The sequence below is a fragment of the Anabrus simplex genome, chromosome 2, assembly GCF_040414725.1.
Source record: "Anabrus simplex isolate iqAnaSimp1 chromosome 2, ASM4041472v1, whole genome shotgun sequence".
Lineage (NCBI taxonomy): Eukaryota > Metazoa > Arthropoda > Insecta > Orthoptera > Tettigoniidae > Anabrus > Anabrus simplex.
This window is the reverse complement of record NC_090266.1, coordinates 853,104,968-853,130,436: the sequence shown is the minus strand read 5'-3', so window position 1 is coordinate 853,130,436 and position 25,469 is coordinate 853,104,968. Positions and strand designations below refer to the sequence as shown.

Below are 25,469 nucleotides of genomic sequence, written 5' to 3'. Positions count from 1 at the left end.
AAAATCGAAAAGAGATTCTTTTCAAGGAGGTATGGATGTGTAAAACTGGCCCCGTGGTGTAGGGGTAGTGTGCCTGCCTCTTACTCAGAGGTGCCGGGTTTGATTCCCGGCCAGGTCAGGGATTTATACCTGGACCTAAGGGCTGGTTCAAGGTCCACTCAGCCTACGTGATTAGAATTGAGGAGCTATCTGACGGTGAGATAGCTGCCCCAGTCTAGAAAGCCAAGAATAACGGCCGAGAGGATTCGTCGTGCTGACCACACGACACCTCGCAATCTGCAGGCCTTTGGGCTGAGCAGCGGTCGCTTGGTAGACCAAGGCCCTTCAAGGGCTGTAGTGCCATGGGGTTTGGTTTTGGTTTATGGATATTAAAATGTGCTTTTTATCTGACTGACGAGCATTCTTCAGGTCCTCTTTAAGCTTCTCCCTTGCCTTTTCTGCTGTTTCCAGGTGTAAATTTTGTTGTTTCGTAATATTTTCTCTCTCATCAGCACTTGTCACATTAGGCTTCTTTTAGACTGAGTAATTCTACCATTGTTATCATAATTACTTGTATCACCAATTTGAGGCATTTTACTTGCATGTTACAGATTCAGTAAAGCTGCCAGTTCCTTGAATAGCCTAGGAAAGATAACACAGGGTAAAATTTCAATATTCATATTGGACATCCTAATAAACATCATGCTTTATACTAACCTGTTAATTTTGTGTTGTCTCCTTGCTTGTTTTGACCAGTTTCTTGCTTGATGATGATGATGCTTGTTGTTTAAATGGGCCTAACATCAAAGGTCATCGGCCCCTTGACCAGTTTCATTCTTCTTTAACTGCATTATAAGTTAAGTCCAATTTTAAAAACAATTACTCATTTCAGAATAATTGCAATTCAATTAATAATGCGTAAACAGCACAACACAACATCTCACACAAGGCACTTGGTTCCTTTGTGCAGAATACACATTCATAGATTTTACCACACCATAAAGTTTCCTTGGCACTTGGTTCCATTATTCGTTTTCCTTAATGTGCGATACAGAACTAGCTCTTTTTTTAAATCTCAGATTTTAAAATAATTATTCCATGTCCAAAGACCATATTTGCAGCACATGTAGTTCAAAGTTTTTTCTACAAGATGGTGCTAATAACTCAATTTCAGCAAAATTGGCACTTGGTTCCTTTATGCATAACATGGTCCAGTTATTCTTTTAGGTGAATTCAGTGCTCAGCTGGGTAAAGAGTGAAAGTTTAGATACACTATAGGTGAAAATCTAGTTGACGCCCGAACCAACCGCAATGGGGAATGCTTCTTTGCCACCTGCAAGCAGATGAGCCTTAAAATGATGACCACCTATTTCAAAAAAGAATCCTTGTAAGCATACGATGAAGCACCTGGCTAAGAACTGATTGGTGAACATTAGGTGGACAATTTTGCCATCAGCAACAACTATTTCTGTGAGATATGAAATGTGAAAATGCTTCTTTTGAGTCCTTACTTAACTGCCCTCCTCCAGCATCAAAGATTACAATTTCTGATCCATCCTTCATTCCAAATTTCTCTTCCTCCTGATTGAGAAGAAATCACACCCATCATTACATCTCTCCCCAATAACAATATATCAGGCAAGGATTCTATAGCTGCTGAACTGACAAAAATGGCTGATTTTGTTGCCAAAATAGATGAACTCTTTCATAATATATGGGAATCAGACACTATTCCTAAAGATCAGCAGTCAGTTCTAAAAGTCTCCATAAAAAAAGGTCATCAAGTAGATATGAATAAGTACAGAGGCATATCCCTCAAATCAGTTGCCTATAAATCCTGTCAAAATTACATCAAAGTCTCATTGAACGTATTGTTCATCCACAGATCGGTGAATATGGAGATGGCTTCTGTTAGACCCATTCAGCAAACATATCTTTTCTCCAAAGAGTACCATCAGAATCAGATCTCTTTGTGTCAAATCAGTTGTATCGACTTTTATTGATTTCAAGAAGGCCTATAACTCAACTGACTGATTCAGTTGTCTTGATATCCTCAAGGAGATTGGTGAGGACAACAAGACTCATTCCATCGTCATACTCTAACCAACACCTATACACAGGTGAAACTGAAACTGAAAACCTATAGCCTGTTTTCCAGTCAATGACTGGGTCAGGGATGGGATGAATGAAGCCCCCAACTTGCGGCAAAGATAGGAATTGTGCCGGCTGCCAAAGTCAGTCACACTCCTCTGGGCCAATGATTAATGACTGACAGATGAAAAGAAATGATAGTGAAGATTGTTGCTGGAATGAAAGATAGAGGGAAAACCAGAGTACCCGGAGAAAAATCTGTCCTGCCTCTGCTTTGTCCAGCAAAATTCTTACATGGAGTGACCGGGATTCGAACCATGGTATTCAATGGTGAGAGGCCGGTGCACTGCCGCCTGAGCCATGGAAGCACAGGTGAAATTCATGGGGCAAATTTCTAGATCTTTTGAGATTAAGAGTAGTGTTCGTCAAGGCAATGGGCTGTCACTCATTCTTTTCAACTGTATTCCTGATAAGGTCATCTGTGAGTGGACAAGCAGATGGTATTAGGCTGGGCACTGGATCCAAAGCAGTGAATATCGACTTCCTTACATTTGTAGGTGATGTATTTCTAATCACAGATGTCCTCAACATTGCCTGGCTCCAGGTTGAAACTTTACAACAAGAAGCTAAAGCTGTAGGTCTCTAGAACATTGTAAAAAAATAAAATAAAAGTGAAGTAATGATGTCTGTTTATCATAATACCATTGCATTTCTCAATGTTAAATATGGAAAAATAAACACATTCATTTTAAGTATCTTGGAGCGATCATTTCCTTCAATGCATCAGAAAAAGAAGCTCTGAAATATTGGGCTAAACACACGGAAATAGCTTTCCACCATTGCAAACCTGCCTATCAGTCCAGATTGATCTCATGGCAGGCCAAATACTGCCACTACACCACAGTAGTATGTCCTGAAACCTTATATGCTGCTGAATGCTTGGCCCTCACTCACCATCGTCAGATAGAGAGGATCCAATTGAAAGAGGAAATTCCTAAGGAAGATCACATCAAAATTTCGAGAGTGAATATTGTCCCAAGGTCAAATGCAGGGTTCTACTGTAAATTTGAAAAATGCTTCATGAGGAAGCACCGTCTGATGTTTTACGGTCATCTGTCTCAAATGCCTGACACCAGAATACCTCAAAGAATTCTTGATCTCCTCATGACCTGGAAATGTACCACTCTATAGGCAACTACAGTGAAGAAGGATCTGGCAGGTGTCTCTGAGGCACTTTTTCAAGAAAGAAGTAACTTCAGGATCTGGATACACAGGATAAAGGATTTTCCAGAAAGAGTGAGAAGATGACTGGGTCCAAAATGGTCTTAGGAGCAAAGAACTGCATTCTCCATCAACGTAACGGAGTACTGGGAATTCAGAAAGTATGACAAAAAAATAAGAAAAAATAGATGAAGAAAATGCATTATTTCCACTCTTGCAAATTAGGATTTTCAATGCAAAAGAAAACTGCTACATGACAAATTAACCAAAACTGGTGCTCATTTTGAGTTTGATTTCAATCTATTGCAGCATCTCATATTTTATATTGTAAGTGTTCTGACACTGATTTGATATTTCAATTTTGCCTTCTCTTTATCATTCCTTGGAATACAGATGCCCAGAATTGTTGTAGACATTTTACCATCTGAGTAGAAATTACAACACAAAGTCTCTAGCACAATGAATAACATCTATCATTGTTATACTAAAAATAAAGAAAACACTGAAAACCCTCAGATACAACAGCTGAAGCAGTCTGATCAGGCCTGCACCTGGTATGATAATTTCTTTTCCATACCATTGGATATATAAGAAGAAACATGAATTGTATTCATCAATATATTATTTGTAAGAGCAAAGACCCAAAGAGTATGTTTCTCTTTCTCAGTTATTTACATTTCTTAGTAAGTGTTTACAGACAGTGACAATTTAGGACCTTAAAATAAACTAGTAGGATAATAATTAACTGAGATTGGTGATATAATTTACTGTTATTTCATTCTGTTATGTATGGCTTACATATGCAAGTAGTATAGAGTACAGATTTATTATTATCATTAATACATATATTAGTTTTAGAGAGCAATACACTGTACCAGATATTCAAGACATCAATAATACTATATGGGACTTGTTTATGCCAAATGTAGATATTATAATTCAATGAAACAACATATATTATACAAGGTATAAGTTCACCAAAATATTGAGGACAATAAAGTGAACTAATGTGAGCATTGCATGTTAAGGAACCCTTTTCTGGTACTTCTAACCATTAAAATAGAGGTTACTCAATGTTCCACCTGGAAACAGGCCAGGAATCAATTCTTGTTTATAGAAACATCAACAAAAGATGGCAATTCATATCATTGGAAATATTTAACTGATGAGTCTTGAAATTACTGCCATTAATACCAAATGATTAGAGTATATCATAGTAGGATTTGGGTTCCCTAACTGAAAACACTCCTTATTAGTTACCTGTGTTGTTATTATAGTTATAATAGAGATTTTACAAATCACCCTGTATGTGTACATAGAGTTAATGTTACAACATGGAAATAACACTCATCTTCCATAGTACTAACCGTTAACTTTGAACAAAATACCAAAAATGAAAAAATAGTCAAAGAATAACATGAATTAGGTTTCCTTTAATTTAATCACACAGAATATCTGTAAGCAACTGTAAATATTCCAGTTTACATCCTGACTTCAAAATCAAACTTGAAGCTGCATTGACAGACTTTCTGCCAGGGATAAAACTACATTCCTCCCAAGTTACCACCATACTTGACCGGCTGAGATTTCCAACATTTATGACAGGTCAAACTGCACAACAGGACATTCGGATCTTCTCTGGACAGAGCATAGTCCTATGCCATGACTGGAGTTGAGTGGACATTTCTTTACTTCAGGCAGGCTATGATCGACGTGGTTCAAGTTTCTGAGACAAGCTTGTCAGTACCCTCTGGTTGTCAATTGCTCGCAAGCAACTGATAAATGAGCGCAGCTCCATCTCTGTCTTGGGTGATGGTGGCTCTAGAACTAAACCAAGAGAATATTAAGCAATTTATGGAGCTCCACCAATATTGTGATAAAGAGAAAGGAAGCATATGTACTGTAGTATATTTGTTGTAATTAATTCAAATTAGGGGCTTGCAATGTCTTTTGGTCATCAGCCCCATATACTAGAGAATGAAGAGACAGATTTTTCTGTGTTGTGGATCTACAGTAGTGTACAAAACTGTAATTATTGGGACCTAAGATGAATTTTTTTACAAGTGGCTTTATGTTGCACCGACACAGATAGGTCTTATGGTGATGATGGGATAGGAAAGGACTAAGAGTGAGAAGGAAGTTATCCTTGATATCTTTGCCTGAGAAGGAAGTGGCTGTGGTCTTAATAATTTTGAAGTGAAGGAAAAACTAGAGGAAATGTTGCAAGTCTGTTCTAAACATTTATGAGTCAGTGTGTCTTTCACTCTTTTTGAAGACATGTCTATCACGAATCCTGATTGCTTAATAATTTTGCTGGCATCTGTTTATTCAGCAGTGAGGATGTAAAGTAGTGGAACCTAGTATTCCTTAGGTACATTCTTGAAAACTGTCTAGGCTGTTTAGCTCTGTAGATGGAATCATGAATCCTCGTAAGATATTGGAAACTTCAATGAAATAACTACGGTATTCACTGTCTTCATTATACATTACTTCTATACCATTGGCATCCTTTATCTCATCTTTCCCAGCTTACCATGGATCTTACCATGGATTTTCCAATTCACACTATCACATTACATTGATATTTTATCTCTTTGCAGTAGACAAGCATGTGACAAGAAAGGACACTAAATTGAAAAACTAATAACAAAGGGGTGTATTTATACTTTTTTACAGTTTTGGTGATATTTATGTTTAAATGTGTGATAAAGTTATACTTCAGTCATATTTCAAGAATTTGTTAGTGTAGCCATTATCTTCAAGCAGAAATAATCAATATACAGGTTCACAAATAATGTTTGGTGGCTAGTTATACATTAATAATCCCTTCCATTGCCAGTTGCATGGATAGCTGTGGTATGTAGGGTTTTCCTTGTTAACATGTAGCTTTACTTTAGTGCATGGTAGGAGAAAATGCTGCTTCATAGATGTCTAAAGCAGCCAAAGGAGTTAAATTACTTTTCCCAAAATGATCCACATGCTTTATATAGAGTGGCAAAAGTACTGTAGTTTGTACCAACTAACCTGATGAATAAAGACGAACTTCAAATGGGAAGAAAATATTATTGATAGCTCCTCTACAAATACAGACATTCAAAGACACTGCTAGTACCTACTTAAGCTATTCCTTCTCAACCTGTCCTGACTCACTGGGGTCTTATTTCAATGCCACTACATACTGCTGCACTAATTATGATCCTTTAGAAAGAGTAGTTCAAGATTTTGATTCTTCTGATGCACTGTCCGTTAAGATTCTGAAAGCTGAATTTTCTTCAACAACCTCGTCTACAAATTTTGGTATGGCATGGTTGCATTTGCACAGTATAAATTTAATTCCATATCGATGGTTTTTCAATTACCAATTTATATTTAATTAGGTATCAATAACATGTCACCAGGACACCACTGCAAGATTTTAATATGCCACATGTTAAGTAGTTTATTTAGAAATAGTGTTTTATTGTAACCTATGTTTTTAAGGCTTAGTTTCCACTGAAGACGACTCTAAAATGGGCCGAAATATGTATCATCTTTGTAGATGTAATATATTTCAATGTACTGAATAGGAGGATTTTTACATATAAATTGATGTAATGGTTGCACTTATTGTATATGGATGTAATAGTCATTAAAGGTTCCTGGTATTTTTGTTAGCTAGCAACAGTAACAAAAGTTACTTTTATTTCTAATACCATAAGACAGAATTATGCAAAGAAATTCAAGTCAGTTCTCATGCTGACTTGACCTAACAATTCTTGCAAACGAATTGGCATGCTTTCTGTGACTCTTGTGAGTTGAATGAATTGCTTCATTTCAACAGCATTCCATGCCACAGCGTGCACATTGTTACAGTGGGAGACAAGTATCCACATTTCAAAACTGCATTTCAGGATAAAATTGTCTATTATATAAGCTACAAAAAAAATTAAAAAAAAAAAATGGTATTACAAGGTCAAAGTTAGGTGATCACATTAGTGGAAAACATATTAGAAAGGATGGGAAACAGCCCATATTTATCAAGGAGAAAGAAGATATCATCACTGAACATCTTATTGCAGTGTCAGAATGGGAATTTCCATTCTCAATTTTTTTTTATGCATGTTAGCAAAACACAATTTGGACAAGAGTGGAAGAATGGTGAAAGTATTCACAAAGAACTTCCTGGGCTACTGTGTCAACTAATTTTAGGCATTCTTCTACTCTATTTTTATGTGTTTCCTGACTGATGCCATAAAAACATTGGATGTCTTTGGTTTTGCAATGCCTTCGATTTGACTAGGTGGTTAATGCCCCACTCACCTTTGCATGTCAAGTCTCGCATACAGGTCTGCATACTGGTTTGCTTTTGTTATCGCATCACTGCAGGCTGCTTGGTAGGCATTCCAATGAGATGGTCTTTTATCTGAAAGAAACTCGTGGTACAGGTGTTTTTCCTTCTGTACTGCATCTTTAACATCATCATTCCAAAGCCACATGTCTTTGTCAATCCTTTGTCGATCTAGTTTAGTTGTTCCAAGAATAGAGCATGTGACTTCATGAGTGGCGTCTTTCAGTTTAGTCCAGCTCTCTTCAATTGTGGTGATTGTGACACTGTAATTTTTGCAACAACTTTGGCCTTATTCTCCTTAAGGCACCACCATTTGATCCTTTATGGTCCATTTATGGCCAAGCATTCAGTTCTTGGTGACTTAATCTGCAGCTTATAATAATACCAAGAATAATCATGAGAGGATTCATTGTGCTGACCACATGACACCTCATAATCTGCAGGCCTTCGGGCTGAGCAACGGTCGCTTGTGTTGTGCCATGGGGTTTAGATTTTTAACAAAAACAACAACAACAACAACACCAACGGATATGGCGTGGTGCCGGAATTTTGTCCCGCAGGAGTTCTTTTATGTGCCAGTAAATCTACCGACACGAGGCTGACGTATTTGAGCACCTTCAAATACCACCGGACTGAGCCAGGATCGAACCTGCCAAGTTGGGGTCAGAAGGCCAGCGCCTTAACCATCTGAGCCACTCAGCCCGGCGATATGAAATTTGTCCGAGCGATGGTTGGCAAAACAAGGCGAGATAAAATTCGTAATGAGAACATAAGGGACATGGTTCAGGTTGACAGAATGCAGGATAACATAACTCTGTGTAGATTCAAATGGTATGGTCACATGCGAAGGATGGATCCTGATCGCATACCCAGAAAAATGTATGACCTGCAGTTAAAATATTCAAGACCAAGAAGGCGGCCAAGAATGTGATATACAGGCATGGTGAAAAACAATATTCAGCAACAAGGAGGGGACTGGTACAACATTGAAGAAGGAGAAAAGTACAAAGACAGAAGTTGGTGGACGGGCTTCATTCGCCGACCCATTGCATAGATGGAAATACTTGGGATATGAATGATTTGCATTGTGTTCTGGCAATGAGACACTTATTGTACATATTAGGTTAGATTTGTATATATCTATAATTACCCAAGACATCCTCAAACTTATTCAGATTATAGATTTAATGTATATTCAGCAAAAGAAGCAAGTTAGAGAAACTTTTATTTTGTACAGTGTAAAAAAAAAAACTTAAACAATAAATATTTTATTTGTATTGTACAAATCTGCTTCTTTGTATACAGCATGATATGTCTAACATTTCTTTTAGAGATAAACACTTCCTCGGAGCCATGTTAAATCACACCTACTAATGTAAAACTAAACACATCAAAAGCCTACCAGTCAATTTAACCTGCGAGGGATCACATGCCGAGTGTAACGTCAGGAGTCGTGTATGCTCGTTTTGACCGGCAATCAATAAAACACCAAATGCTTACTAAATATGCTATTTATTGTTACAGTAATATAAGGTAATACTACTTAAACACAAACACTTTTTAACATAATAATAATTTTACCAGGCGGTACACCTCCACGCCGCTAGTTCAAATATTGCGCCAATCAAAACTCCTCTACAGGAGTAAGCCTGAACTTTAAAAAACTGTATTAACTCAACAGTTTCTCAGAAGATGGCTCTGTGTGAATTTTGAAGTGTTTTGGTTTGTCATTGATCAAGAAGTGTGGACGTTCTCTACCAGATGTCTCTACAAAAAACTATGATCATGCACTCTGGTGCAAAGGAATGTACCTTCTTGAAGAAATTTTGTATTCATAAGTTTTGTGTTTACTAAATTTTGTTTTGTGGTTTGTGGGTTGGCAACATTAATCCTTTCTTTCTGCCTGTTTTGAATTTAACCAATCACTAATTTCTGTAATTAATTTTCCTCCAATCATTGCTTTCTTCTTCGAATTTCCGTGTGTAATTATTTGTCTACCAATAAAAATGGGGGGGTGTATCTACTCATTCCTGAAAGGTCTCGAATTTTCCACGAGAGTATAAAAACTGCTGATTTTCTTGTATCGGTGCCACTTCAATAACATCTAGCTTAGTGTGTGGATATGTAGTAGGGGGCAGGAAGCACCTCTTTCTTCAAGCAGCAGTTCTTCTACAAGGTAATGGCCTTTTAACATCTTTATTTCTTGCTAGCTCAGCAGTCTAACTCTCGGGGAGGGTTCGAATCCTTTAATATGTAACCCATCTTTTTAAAATGTAAATTCCTTTTCTGTCTATGTAAAATCTACAAATCTCTTTTACTGTAAAGCGGGGATAGAGAGTGCTTTACCCTCTCGAGCTCCCCTTCATTTTGAAATTGAAGTGACTACGTTTTCATAACCGTTTCTTCTCTTTCTTAATGTATTAAAGTTTTCTCATACAAGTCACCTCCCTAGCTTGCGATTAGCCCCTGTATTATCGGCCTAGCGCCACATAGGTTTAAAAAAAAAAACTTTAGTGTAGGAGTGCAAGTAATCGCCTCCATTCAGTTTTGTATTTTGGACCATTTATTTAACTCGTTTTGTTTTCCTTCCTGAGAAGGCCCAGTAGATTGGGTACGAGGTACCCCTGTACCATTATATGTGTGCCTTGAGGGCAGTTAGTGTGAAGTCTGCTTATGGCCTCCTGATAGGCTTGAACTTTGAGAGCGGGTTTGCTCTTTCCTAAATTTGATCTCGGTGTGCCTCTAGGAGGCTTACCATTATAATTAGGAGCAAGTGCTCCTTGGCATGATGGGGTTTTCTGCCCCTTTGTTCAATTTTGTACCTTGGTAAAGTTGGGCTAATTGCTCAAGGATTGTGATTGTGGGGCTCTATGCCTAGACCTTGTAATAATCCCCTAACACTTGTCATTTCTTTGTATCTGATTTTGGCTTGTTATTGACTTGTTAAGTTTTCAAATTTATGTCACCATTGTTAAGTTTTGAAAATATAACCTTTGTTGAAATGTTAATTCATCTTTCGAACTTGTAGTTAGACCCATTCCAGCCCGCACCTTGTTTCACCTCTGCCTTCCACGGATAACTCCGTAACAAGTGGTAGCAGAGTGTGGTTGAATGGGTATCGATTTAGCCCCCTTTGTCGGCTAAATATTGCTTTTGATTCGAACTCTAACAATTTTCTCCATCGCTGGAATTTTTTCGATTTTTCTAAATTTGTAAAGTTGTGTCATCATGCCCGGCCCTCGCGATGTCCTCCATCCCAGCTATTTGCACAAGGAGGAATTGATTTATGAATTAAAAATTAGAAATGTGCAGTCTGGAGGCACGGTTGCAGTAGATACCAACAAGCTTAAAGAGTCCCTTGATTTGCCTATTTCCATCCCCATTTTGGGAGAGAAAGAGATTGACGATGCTCTCTCCACGATCACTGACAATACTACTGAGCTAGCATCTGTAGTTAGTTTTTTGAAGAAAATGATCCCTCTCCAAATCAACTTAAACGTGTGCAAGCTAGATTGTTTCATTTTTCTAATAGAGTTAACGATCTGTTGTCTCTAAAGTTGAAGGACATGCAAGGGAAGGAGGCTAGTGCTCTTCTCGAAAACCTTTCCACATTGTCCAGTAAGGTTAGTCTATTGTTAACTGGGGCAGTCCCTCCCAAAGCCGACCAACTCACTACGGTAAACGTAGTTAGCGAGGAAGACTCTTCTAAAGGAGAAGAAAATAGGAAATCTGTGGGAGCTCAACAAACCTCTGCCCCTTTAGACAACGAATCTGAGCGTCGTAACTCGTTGAATAATGCCCCTTCCGAAACAGCTTCTCCGCCACTTAGGCCTCTACCTACTATGTCACCTGGCTTCAGCAGTTTGCCCCATCCTTTAGCAATGCTGCTTAGAGGTACTTCGAAATTCTTAGTCAATTCCACCAGTGATGTTATTGCTTTTCTAAGATTTTTTGTTGAGTTTCAGGATCATGCTCTTGTTTTTTCTCTTTCTGCATGTCAAATTCTGCAGATTATTTTTCCCTATTCAATCGGTGTGCTATCTGACAAAATAGTTAAGGCAATTGCCGAACAATCATCTATCGAAGACTTCCACGCCCATCTGTTAGCTAATTTTATTCCGGCTCGAGCTAGGTCATCACTAATCCAGAAGTACTATTATAGAGTACAGCGGTTGGATGAAAACTTGGCAGACTTCATCCAAGATATTAAGTTCTATACTAGGGTGTTTGCTCTTCATTTTTCTGAAGACCAAATTGTTCAGGCTATAGTGGAAGGAATTTCACCATCTTACAGGTCATACTTGTGTTTTGCGTCGCGTCCACAAACTTTTGCCGATTGGAAGCTATGGCTGTCTCAGCGGAAGGAGTTAGGTACGCCGACACCTTACGTGTCTCGAAAGAACCCCCTCCATCCTCTAGTAATTTTCGGCCTCGACCTCGCCGACCCGTCACACCCCGTAAATGTTATGCTTGCGGGTCGCCTGACCATCTCCGGAACAAGTGTCCATTAATTAAATCTAGCGGGACAAGGAATGGAGCAGGGTCATCTCAAGGCTGTTTCAAATGCGGCGCCTTCTCTCATATTGCCAAAAATTGCCCGAATTCGAATAGCACTCCCTCCTGCTCAACTTCGGGTGCAACTTCCACCAACAATCATAAGTGACTAGTGGCTCCGGCTGAGTCGGCAGATTCATCTTTTCAAGGCTCATAACTCTGTAACAATTATAATTATGAGATTGCCTTTTGTTGATGAAATTGAAGAATTAATTCAAGTTCCGTTCATGGAAAATACTTTTAAAATGATGTTTAATTTCATTTAACACACATCTAGACAATGCTCCCCCTCTATCTACTCAACAATGAATGATAGCAGTGCACTTTTCGCATTATAAATAGTTCTATGCCATGAGTCGCGTATGGTTGAATAGACTGGAGACAGGTAACGTGAGGAGTCGCATGTGAACGAAACGACCGGATAGCCAGCTTGTCACTCACTGAAGGAGTGGAGAGGGATAACAGTGGTGTCACAAAAGTGTGGATGAGTTCATTGAAAGGTACTGAGGGGGAGGAAGTATAATAAACAGTGTTCGCGGAAGGATTGATCAAAATAAACAGAAATGGTTTAAACGACCGGACGCGACCCCTCACAGGTTAAAAGTAACTGGACAGAAAAATGACGAACTACAGCATTTTAGAGCATTTTAGATAACACATTTGCTGGAGGTTAGAGCATAACTTAGAGTTGCCTTCCAAGAATGTGTACAACCTGCATAACAAGTTACATTAACTGCAATTCTTGGAGGTACTGTCTGTGCAAAAAGTAAGTGAATACTGTACTAGTAGGCTACTGTATTATCATACCAAATCAGAGCTTACACAAATTTATTTTGAAAACATCTGTCCATTAGGAGAGGTTTTATTGGAGTTCCTAGCTGTTACGGTGTGTCTGTGTCCATAATAGAGGGTTTCCATATAACAGGGGTAAATTACTTATCATACACAACATGGGATTCTGTACTGGATGTAGAAATTTGTCTTCTAAGGAGGGGTGTCCGCTGGTGAGAGGTGTCTGTTCAGACAGATTTTACTGCATCTCCATTTTCCTTGGATGTTCATTTGTTACATTGTGATTTTATCTCAAGTTTCATCCTCTATTCAAGTGTCATTAGATTTCCTGAATATTTTAAACAATTAAGACAGGCAGCAATATCCTTTAGGAGTATTGAAGGGAGATATAATAATGACCCTCATTATTTGTACTATCTGCATTAGAGGTGTAGAGTACGGTAAGTTTATCAGGTCAACTATTCATCTGTTTATCATCTTTCTCTCCTTTCTTCAAGTATACGTTTGTTGCAGTTCACATCAGTAGAAGCAATTGGAAATTACAAGTGGCAGAGAGCACAAACATTTATAGATAACAAAAAGTACTGGAAGTCTGGGGGATATAGTGGGGGGAAAGACAACAAAATTGAAAAAATGTTTAAAAGGAAAAGCTGCAAAATGGTAAGTTTTCATGCTCTCTGGGCAAGTTTTGACAGAGTAATAAAGACTGACAGTTTACCAACTTAACTGTGGTATTTTGATTCAATACTATACAATAAAACTTTCACCAGAGGAACAATATTACACACGTATTACAATTGAACAGAAGTACAGCAGGATTATACAATTAAAAAGCTATTTTATTTTACTACAAACTAAGAAAGTAAGGCACTAGATAGAACTATATAGACACATTGACTGAGTCTGCCAGACTCATGAATGAATGCACGTGGCAAGCAGGTGAATCATACCTCATAGTCCATCCCCTTTCTCTCTTCCTTCAACGCAACTAACCGATTCGTACACCATCACAGTAAGTAGTGGAGACTCATGCAGCAGTGTATAGAAGCGTGATTACTATCTGATGGCACAAACCAGTGCGAAGCCTTGAGCTTGGAAGGGAAAGAAGGGGAAGGAAAGAAGGAAGGTAGTGGAGAGGGGTAACTCTTGCTGAGCTATTGATGCAAAATGAAGCCTTGTCACCCTAATGTAGTCATCAGGAGCCGATGTGAACACTTTGGTAACAACTAGCAAAGTGAATATTCCGTCCCCCTCAGTCATGCTGCAGCACATGGACCTTGCAAGGGACTATCCGCATTTCTTTTTTGTATTGAAAGTCTGTTAAAAGGAGAACAATAAAACATTGATTTACACCTATTCAACACATTAAAATCAATTATAAAATTAGGATCTCATCTTTATTTTATTGCTTAATTGTTAAAACATAGGATATGTTTCGTTCATATTTTGAACACCTTCAGCTATAAATATTTTTACAAGGTTAAATTGATAACATCGTTCAAGAACTTACATTTATGGTTTGCCATTAACAAACTTATCCACACTAAACTTTAAAAAAATCTCTTAATTATAAAGCGTTTATATATTATGTTGTCTTATTGAAAATAATGACTATTATTGAGTTTGAAACTTTAAAACCTTATTCTATTATTTAAAATACAATGCCTTTAGTTAGTCTCTGTATAAATACATTTACAATCTGTTAAAATGCTGAATGTCTTAAAATTATTTGTTGTATACACATTAAAACATTTTGTTACAACTGGACGTCAACTTTTTCACATGTTGTACCATATGGAATTGAAATCTTAATACACTCTCAAAACAGCTGAGTTTAGGTGTGAATGATATTTTTTTCGTCCATAAAATTGACAAAACTGATGCGCACTGTTGATTATAGGTTATGAATTTTATGTTACTTTAAATATTTAACGTCGAAATTTGTCGAATTCACAAATTGCTTGTAGTCTTAACCAGGATAAGGCAATCCTATAGACATAAGTAGGGACTCAGTCAAATGGTGACAGACAAGCTTTGGTGATATGCAAGTGGTAATTTCATCCAAGTTTATGTAAGTAAGTCTGTTGACATATCTGTAATGGAAATTTTTTTTCTTAAGAATATGCTGAATGGTTCAAAAAGTTGAAGAAACTAACGTTGAAGGATCAGCACTTACCCCTCTTACTCCCGCCTGTATTTATGTTAGTGCACCCAGCTGTTTGACGACTGCTTGTCGTTCTACTTGCGCTCCTCGTGTTGTATGTATATGTGTCTCTGTATCTGCGGGGCATTGGGAAGGGTGGTAACAGAGGGCGACGTTCTAGCGAATGGCATGATTCATGGAGGGGAACGATCAGAAGTTATGTAGGGGAGGTTTGTGTATTCGTAGATTGACTCTTATTATTATCCAGGATAAAATTGCTTGTACATTTTTTGCTATCGATTTTGAATATTTGTATTAATTTTGGTATTTGTTCTATTAATGGGTTTTTTAATTTCTATTTTTTTCATTCAGGTTTTTATCTCTATTGAAGTGTTTGTCTAGGTATATATGTATGTTCTCCAGCTCATTCATTAATTTTCCTTTATTGACCTTTCTGATTATTTTTAAATCTTTTTCTATTGTAGTAAAATGGTGTCCTTTTTCTTGCATATGATTACACATAGCAGAAAATTTGTTATGTTTAGCGGCATTTACATGTTCTAAATATCTGTTTATAAAACTTCTTACGTTCCAATAGCTATTAAAAAAGATTCCCTACACCCAAAATCACAGAAACAAGCCGCTATTTTTAGTCTGATATACAGAGCCTTCAAAATGCCACTCTCTGATAATAGTTTTTTTTTTTTTTTTTTTTTTGCTAGTTGTTTTACGTTGCACCGACACAGATAGGTCTTACGGCGACGATGGGACAGGAAAAGGCTAGGAGTGGGAAGGAAGCGACCGTGGCCTTAATTAAGGTACAGCCCCAGCATTTGCCTGGTGTGAAAATGGGAAACCACGGAAAACCATTTTCAGGGCTGCCGACAGTGGGGATCGAACCTACTATCTCCCGAATACTGGATACTGGCCACACTTAAGCTATCGAGCTTGGTCTGATAATAGTTTAAAGAAAGAAATTAAATTTATAAAATACTTAGCTTCTGTCAATGGTTATAAAATAGATGTTGTTAACAAAATTATTAATAGAGTGAAATAGAAACTGGCAACTACCGGTAACCTTATTCTAATCAAAACTGAAAAACTAAAATTCGTAACATTTACATTCACCAACCCGGCAGTATATCAAATCACGAATCTGATCAAAAAACGGCAAATGAATATTGCATTTAGAACACAAATTACAAATAGAAATAAATTTTTCAACCATAATAGTGTAAATTCACGCAACAAAAAACACCAAAGTTCAGGAATCTATAAGCTGATTTGCTCAGATTGTGGTTTTTCTTACGTTTGCCAAACTAGCAGAAGTTTTATACCCAGATATTTAGAACATGTAAATTCTGCTAAACATAACAAATTTTCTGCTATGCAAGAAAAAGGACACCATTTTACTACAATAGAAAAAGATTTAAAAATAATCAGACAGGTCGATGAAGGAACATTAATGAATGAGTTGGAGAAAATACATATCTACCTAGACAAACACTTCAATAGAGATAAAAACCTGAACAAAAGAATAGAAATCAAAAACCCATTAATAGAACAAATACCGAAATGAATGCAAATATTCAAACTTGATACCACAAAATTTACAAGCAATTTTATCCTGGATAATAATAAGAGTCAATCTACGAATGCACAAACCTCCCCTACATTACTTCTGATCTTTCCCCTGCATGAATCATGCCATTCGCTAGAACTTCACCCTCTGTTACCTCCCCTCCCAATGCTCCGCAGATACGGAGACACATATACATACAACACGAGGAGCACAAGTAGAACGACAAGCAGTCATCAAACAGCTGGGTGCACTAACGTAAATGCAGGCAGGAGTAAGAGGGGTAAGTGCTGATCCTTCAACGTTAGTTTCTTCAACTTTTTGAACCATTCAGCATATTCTTAAGAAAAAAAATTTCCGTTACAGATATGTCAACAGACTTACTTACGTAAACTTGGATGAAATTACCACTTGCATATCACCAAAGCTTGTCAGTCACCATTTGATTGAGTCCCTACTTACGTCTATAGCATTGCCCTACTCTGGTTAAGACTACAAGCAATTTGTGAATTCGACAAATTTTGACGTTAAATATGTAAAGTAGGACAAAAAATCATAACCTATAATCAACAGTGCACATCAGTTTTGTCAATTTTATGGACGAAAAAAATATCATTCACACCTAAACTCAGCTGTTTTGAGAGTGTATTAAGGTTTCAATTCCATATGGTACAACATGTGAAAAAGTTGACGTCCAGTTGTAACAAAATGTTTTAATGTGTATACAACAAATAATTTTAAGACATTCAGCATTTTAACAGATTGTAAATGTATTTATACAGAGACTAACTAAAGGCATTGTATTTTAAATAATAGAATAAGGTTTTAAAGTTTCAAACTCAATAATAGTCATATTATTTTCAATAAGGCAATGTAATATATAAACACTTTATATTTAAGAGGTTTTTTTAAAGTTTTCATTTTAATCTTGTGAAAATATTTATAGCTGAAGATGTTCAAAATATGAACGAACATGTCCTTTGTTTAACAACTAAGCAATAAAATAAGGATGAGATCCTAATTTTATAATTGCTTTTAATGTATTGAATAGGTGGAAATCAAAGTTTTATTGTTCTTCTTTTAATATGGACCTTTCTGCACATAATACTCAGTTAGTGCGCAACTAAAGTTTTGTGCCATCAGGTACTAATTGTGCTTTTACACACTGCTGCACAAGTCTTCATTACTTACAGTGGTGCTCTACGAATCAGTTAACTGCGTCAAATGATATTTTGTACCTATTTATGCAAAGTAATTTTTTTATTACTTAAAAATATTAAAAGAAAGAATTCGTGAATAAGACAAATGAGTTTGTATAAATAGCTTTTTTAAAAAAAAAAAATTCAAGTTTTAGGTGGTTAAAATGGAATAAAAATTTAATTTCTTCTCCACAAAGTGGGGGGGGGGGGGCAGGGGGCAACTGCCTCCTTCAATCCCCACTAATAGCCACCACTGGCTCACATTACCATTCATTGTTCTAACATTATCCTGTAATGTCTACACTTTTGACCATGCGAAAAACCTAAGAGACATATGGGAGTTTGAACTGAACTGATACTCACCTAAGTGGCGACTGCGACAGTATCGGATTGTACGCATGGTCTGGGCTAACATATGCATCTTCTCAAAGTTCACTAGTCCATCGAGGCATGTCTTGTTACCCTCGTGAGTGAATGTCATGTCTGAAATTTAAGAAACTACTTGAAAACAAATAAACACTCATAAGAGTAAACACTTAAGGGCAGGGCCTTCCACCTGCAAGTACTCCAACAATTAAGATATAATTAATATCTACTCTACAATTATAAGTAATGAGTATGTATACATTAAGTTGTCAACCTGAAGGCTGGTTGGATCCTCAAGGTGTACCATTCAAGGTTATGCGGTTATTGGGAGAATAGAACAACTGAAGATGGTGCCATACTGAGACGTAGTAAGCAAGATGAGGTTTGAGATAGTTCACCATTGCTTTCCTTGCTGAGCCAGGAAGTGATATTGCAGCATTACTAACCCTATGAGTCATATTTTTCATAGCATCCAGATGCACTAGTCATACTCTGAATGTCATTATTCAGCATCAACCAAACCTCAGCAGCTTCCATACTATGATGGGAAAAGAAAAGTACAAGGAAAAACTAACTGGGCTGAATTACAGTATCCTGAGAAGGATTTTACTCAATTACAAATGATTTTTTCAACAAGTAATCAGTAAAGTTACAATTAGAGTTACTTCACAGAACACCAGTCTTAAGGAAATCACAGTCTTTGTTTTTGTATGGGGCAGGAATGATACTAAAGTTTGCAAAGAAAATTACATTACTTCATTTTATGTTTTTCTTCCCATGTGGAGATGTCAAGTGGCTGTCATCACTAAATTAGACTGAACATGATACCTCAGAACTTTCAAAATAATTTTTCCTCACAATTTTTATTATAATTAGTGACTTTAAATATTTCAAGCAATTTGCCATTTACAAAATAACTGGTTTTTAAGATTCTCATCACTAAGCCTCAACCCCTTGGTGGAAAAAACATATTTGCATTTGCTAAAAAGATGTCCTAGAGAGGCACTTGGAGGAATACCTGTCTTTAGTTTTAAGAACATTCCCAACAGTGATGGATATCTTAGGATAAGTATGATGTTTTTGTGCAAGTTCTGGAGACTGGAGAGGTAAGAATGTATCTCACGCTCTACTGACTTTGCTGTAGTAGAATCACTTTTTTTTTCCACTTCTGCTTTCATGCAATATACATCAATTACTATAATGTAACAACTAGTATTTTATTTCAATAAATAAATAAAATAATTGTAAACAAAATACAAGGGGCAATCAAAAGTTTCCGTTCAAGGGCCGTACAGTCCTGAATCAGGATGCCAACCGGGCAGAATAGCCATGAGCAATGAGGCACTGAACCCACTCATGCACCAGGTTGAAGATCCCCGTGAGGCAAAATAACATGTCCTGCTACGTGAAGAAGTCCGTAACAGCCTGCTGCACATCCTCATCCAATGGGAAGTATCAAACCTTCAAGAAATTTTTGAGAGGACTGAAGGCACCATAATTAAATGAGAAGAGATTAGACTATAGGGCGAGTGTTGAGTGTCTACCACTTGTGTTGGCGTACCTTCTGCATGACAACCTTTGCGGTATGGGCATGGGTGTTATCATGAATAAGCAGGACCCCTAGGCGCAGTTTTCCTGGATGTCTCGCCTTAATTGCCCGTCATAATTTCTCCAGTGTTGCGCAGTACCATTCCCCAGTGATGGAGACACCAGGTTCCTTGAAATCAATCAGCAATGGGCCCAGGTAATCAAAGAACAGGGTGAGCATCACATTTCCTGCCGATGGTTGGTTCTTGAACTTATTGGGATGAGGGGAAGACGGATGACACCACCGCATCATCGATGCTTTTGATTCCGGTTCCCAGTGATGGCACCAGCTTTTGTCACCTGCAACAATGCGCTCCAGGAAAATGTTGCCTCCCACATTGAAACGCATCAGGTGCTGCAGGCAAACAACCATCCAGTGTGCGTTTTGTTCGGCATTCAACGCTCGGGGTATCCACTGGCTGCAGAACTTCCGGTAGCGTAATTCCTGCCGGATAATGTGTTGCATACTACTGAAGCTGATGTCGAGATCCATTGCTAGCGCACGAATGTTTAAGCGCCGGTTCAGCCTAATCGGCTCATCCACTGCCCACTTGTTGTTGTCCACTTTTTGCTGACCTCCCAGATCAATCAGCATCTTGTGTTGAAACGCGACCCGCAAAGAACTTGGTGCATCATTCAACAACAGTGGTTTCCAACAGACATCCTGCCCCATACAGTACACAGTCTTCATTCCATGATGGATGTCTACTGGTGTTTGTCCTTTGGCAGCCAAAAACAGAATAACAGCATGTTGGTCCTGTTCGGATGCATTTTGTAATAATGTCGCCATAGTTCACCTGGCTGCATTTAACGCATGCACCTGGGCACGACACGACTGCCACACTAATCTCTTTGCCTACATGGCATGCTTAAATACCCGCATCGGAGTTGCGCTACGTTACATGTCCATTGCAGCAACGCCCTCAAACGGAAACTTTTTGATCACGCCATATATACCAAAACATTATTTGTTACAAGTGGTTAGACTACTTTTACTCTAGTACTATTCTATTACATCCCAATTTGTCCTCTTGACTTTCAACTTTATCTTCATATTGTGATCTTTCCTACGCTTAAAAACTCTACTCTATCTGATTTGTCCAGTAATATCATTCCATGCCATCTCTCCATTCACAGCTTGGAACACACCACTTAATCGAGCTGTTTGTCTCCTTACTCCCAAGTTTTCCCAATCCAAAGTTTTTGCAACATTTTCGTAAAACTATTCTTTCAAAACTACTAATTATAACACATATTACACATATCTTAAGGTATGCTATAGTGTTATATTGGGTTATATGTGTTTTTGATGGACTGAACAGCTTTAAAATTGCATTAACTACGTTGACACTGGAAAGTGTGACTCCCTTCTTAATTTTTTTTTCAATTTGATTTACGTCGCACTGACACAGACAGGTCTTATGGCGAAGATGGGATAGGAAAGGGCTAGTGAAGGAAGCGGCTGTGGCCTGGTATGGAATTGGGAAACCATGGAAAACCATCTTCAGGGCAGCCGACAGTAGATTTCGAACCCACTATCTCCCAAATGCAAGCTCACTGCTGCGTGACCCTTACCCCACGGCTAACTCACTTGGTTCTTCCTTCTTAACAAGACACTATTCTTTGTTGGAAATTGCCGAGTACAATTTGTACAGCTTTTCTTTGAATTTTTTCCAGTTCTCAATAAACTAATCCTGGTGGGGGTCCCATACACTGTAACCATACTCCAATTGTGGTCTTACCAGTGATTTAATGCCCTCTGCTCTTTGTCATTGGTAAGACTAGTCAACTGATACCAACATCAACAGTTAAAAGTGTGTTCAACAAAATTTTCTTCTCTCATAACTCTTATTCTACAAGGTCAGATGATTATTCATTAACATGCAGTGGAATGAAAGTTCATAATGACCAAATACTTTTCAATCATAAATGAAAATTATTTCTAACTTCTTGCAAACTAACAAACCACAAATTAGCATGCAGTGGACAGTAAGCAACAAATTAATACTAATTAAGAAAAGGAGTAAGGTTCGTAATGACCATATACTTTGCATTCATAGATGAAACTTATTTCTAATTTCTTGCAAACTAGCAAAACACAAAGGCATCTACAGAGGTAACACCGGCAACAGGAAAATCAAGTTATATAAGTTAAAAGAGAGTATTGAGAAAGCAATTAAACCTGAATACCTTTAATAAGTAGTGGCATGAAGGGCACCATAGGAGGCTGCAACTTGCCTACACTAATACGGTAAGCACGGTGGTTGCGACTTGGATCTATTAGACTCTCAAATTCAGTGAACAGTTTACGAAATTTGGAGGGCAATTTCTCCCATGTCAGTGAAAGACGACTCACAGCTACGTTGCTCAGACCCATGACAATGGCAAAAAATGCATTCAGGTTTTGATACTCCTTGCAGCTGAAACATTAAAAAAAAAAAAGAGTTGTATGAGATTAGAATATCTTCTTAATATCCAGGTTTGTCTTAAAGCGAATGTTAATTTATTTAATTGTCTGGCTCCATGGCTAAATGGTTAGCGTGCTGGCCTTTGGTCACAGCGGTCCCGGGTTCGATTCCCGGCAGGGTCAGGAATTTTAACCATCTTTGGTTAATTCCGCTGGCAAGGGGGCTGGGTGTATATATAGTTTTCATGATCATTTCATCCTCATCATGACGTGCAAGTCGCCTATGGATGTCAAATCAAAAGACCTGCACTTGGTGATCTGAAGTCCTTGGACACATCCCGGCACGAAAAGCCATATGCCATTTCATTTCATTTACTTAATTAATATTACTGAATGCTGATGCATAATAATAATAATAATAATAATGATAATAATAATAATAATAATAATAATAATAATAATAATAATAATAATAATAATAATAATAATAATAATAATAATAATAATAATGGTCCTAGTCTTCTCCAGTGACACTGTTATCATCGCAAAGGACAAAGTATCAGCCAAAGAACTCACCAGAACAGCGATTCAAAACTTCAAAGGAATTGGCCTCACTCTTCTGCCCAAACTATGGAAATCAATTAAGAATATCAAAGGAAAACTTACCAGTTGCAACCTGGAGGTGTACCACAACTTAAATGTAAATACATTTCTGCTTGCGGAAGAGTGAAGTACCTCGTTTTAAATTTTTCTGATTCAATTATCTTTAGTCCTCAAATACCAACTAGTATCACTCGTGTCCTCTCCGCTTCTTCAGCCGGACCAGAAGTTCTTGACACATAAGGCCTCAATTTGTCCAACTCTCATACACCCCTTACAAATGGCATCAAACAGAACAATACCATGAAAATTCTTGGAGGACACAGATAAAATGACCAAATATACACTGAAAGAAATACCTTGCTTTCCATCCAACATACTTGATGCAATGCTCCACAATCATACTAAATTAAAAGTCTTGGAATTTTCAGAACTACAGTATATGGGAAGCCTTCTGAAAACAAATAAATTCATTAAATGTTTACACACAGCCAACAAACCTTACGCCAAAATCACGACTTCATGAGGAAAGTGTCCACTGCCTCCAGGAACTGAATGCAGGCTACAAGACAAAGAAAATCTTTACCACCAGAATACAAACCTTCTGAATACTGGGAAAGTATGCAGTGGTCTGAGATATGCAGAATATGACAAATGGTACCATCTCCCTCAGAAAGGTAAAGGGATTATTCTTTTTATGGAATCCACCCAAGCTAATAAGTATGCCTGAAACTACCATGGACCCACTGGCAATGAATGGTGCAATGGCCTTAAGATGCTAGGCAATATAGCAGCAGTACGAGTTATTCCAGTTAGGTCCTATAACAGTAACCATTGTCGACACAGTCACAATGAGATCGAAACCCTCCCCAGCATCCTAGGACACTGCACACACAATGAAACTTTAATTAATGCTAGTCACCACAGCCTCAGTTCCATCATCACCAAAGGCTTAAAAGATTCTGCCATGGTGGTCCATGGTCCATTGGCAGCACTTGTTGAAGACAACATTGCCTTCGATGACAAAACAAAAAGCGGTTATATAATCAACTGTTAGATTCAAGACTGATATGACACAGCCAGTAGAAGTCAACAAAGAGAAAAAAGAATAACTACAGTCCGTATTTCCCCTACTATCTTGATAAATACTACCTCAATAACCTGGAAGTTGTAGTCAGAGCCAGGGGTGTGATTATGTCTTTCTTCGTCGACTTTTACAACAGACTCAGAATCAACGGAAATGTAATCCACACCACTGCCTTCACAGCACTAAAGGGACCAGTCAGGACCTTGAGAAACCATCTACATGCATCCTCATCTTAATGCATTCTACTGCTGCAAATCATAAATCTCTTTCTTTGGTCTTTACATTTCACCGTAATTCCTAATGGTCACAGCCTATTAACATATAAAGTTGCTTTTATACTCAGGATCCTTGTGATCACCTGTAATTTCGGGTGGATTAAAAATTTCTTTATACCGGGCGAGTTGGCCGTGCGCGTAGAGGCGCATCCGGGGGATAGTAGGTTCGAATCCCACTATCGGCAGCCCTGAAAATGGTTTTCCGTGGTTTCCCATTTTCACACCAGGCAAATGCTGGGGCTGTACCTTAATTAAGGCCACGGCCGCTTCCTTCCAACTCCTAAGCCTTTCCTATCTCATCATCACCATAAGACCTATCTGTGTTGGTGCGACGTAAAGCCACTAGCAAAAAAAAAAAATTCTTTTAAAGTAAATAATAATAATAATAATAATAATAATAATAATAATAATAATAATAATAATAATAATACAAAGATTATTACTCTTCTTTTGGTAAATTTGAATGGCCATACTGATGGCAGAAATCACTCCATTGTTGTTACTTGTTTAAAGTAATTAATTCTACACAAATTTTATGCATGAATGAAATATGAAATGCTGGTATTTAATATTAACTCTGTGGGAAAATATTAATACAGATTATACAATTTGAAACATCAGTTAATATAATTATTTTTTATTGCATTTTTTGAATTAGAAGACGAAAGGTTTGTCTCATGATAAATTTTACAAATATTATTATACACACACAATCAGTTTTCATATGTTTGCCAATATTGGGTCAATCGTGAACTCTGCCACAAGAAAATATACCTATTTTCTGGAAACTTCTTTTCCCGAAGAAGAAAGAAGGAAGGAAAGAAAGAAAGAAAGAAAGAAAGAAAGAAAGAAAGAAAGAAAGAAAGAAAGAAAGAAAGAAAGAAAGAAAGAAAGAAAGAAAGTACTAAAAACTTCTCCTTAATTGAAAATTAATATAATCTGTAACTAGAGCTGCCAGAGAAATTGCCTGACATTGGAATAAGTAATCAGTCTCTTTTCCACACTTTTTCCTTTTGAGAAATGGTCTCATATGGTTTGATTTAAAAAAGAAAAGCCAAGCTTGTTGTTTTAATCGGAGTTGTATTGTGATCACAGCCATGGAAGGTCTTGTTTCTAATTTCTAGTAGTCAATTCTGGGGACCGCCCAAAATAGACAAGATGTAGGTATATAATTATTACATTCATTTGCAAAAAAAAAATAAAATAAAAAGAATAAAGGTTGCCCCACAGTAACACCATTGGTTGACACATGTCCCATTTCC

General features: G+C 37.5%; 1 protein-coding gene across 1 annotated transcript in view; it reads right to left on the bottom strand.

The window, feature by feature from the left end:
• Positions 1–4,056: 4,056 nt before the first annotated feature.
• Positions 4,057–25,469, bottom strand: part of Epac (Exchange protein directly activated by cAMP) — a gene marked incomplete at its 5' end in the record, with an annotated part of 226,736 nt that continues 205,323 nt past the window's right edge. The window contains 3 exons of the mRNA XM_067140072.2: positions 4,057–5,118; positions 18,249–18,368; positions 22,029–22,258. Coding sequence (XP_066996173.1) covers positions 4,994–5,118; positions 18,249–18,368; positions 22,029–22,258 — 475 coding nt within the window. The remainder of the gene's footprint in view (positions 5,119–18,248; positions 18,369–22,028; positions 22,259–25,469) is intronic.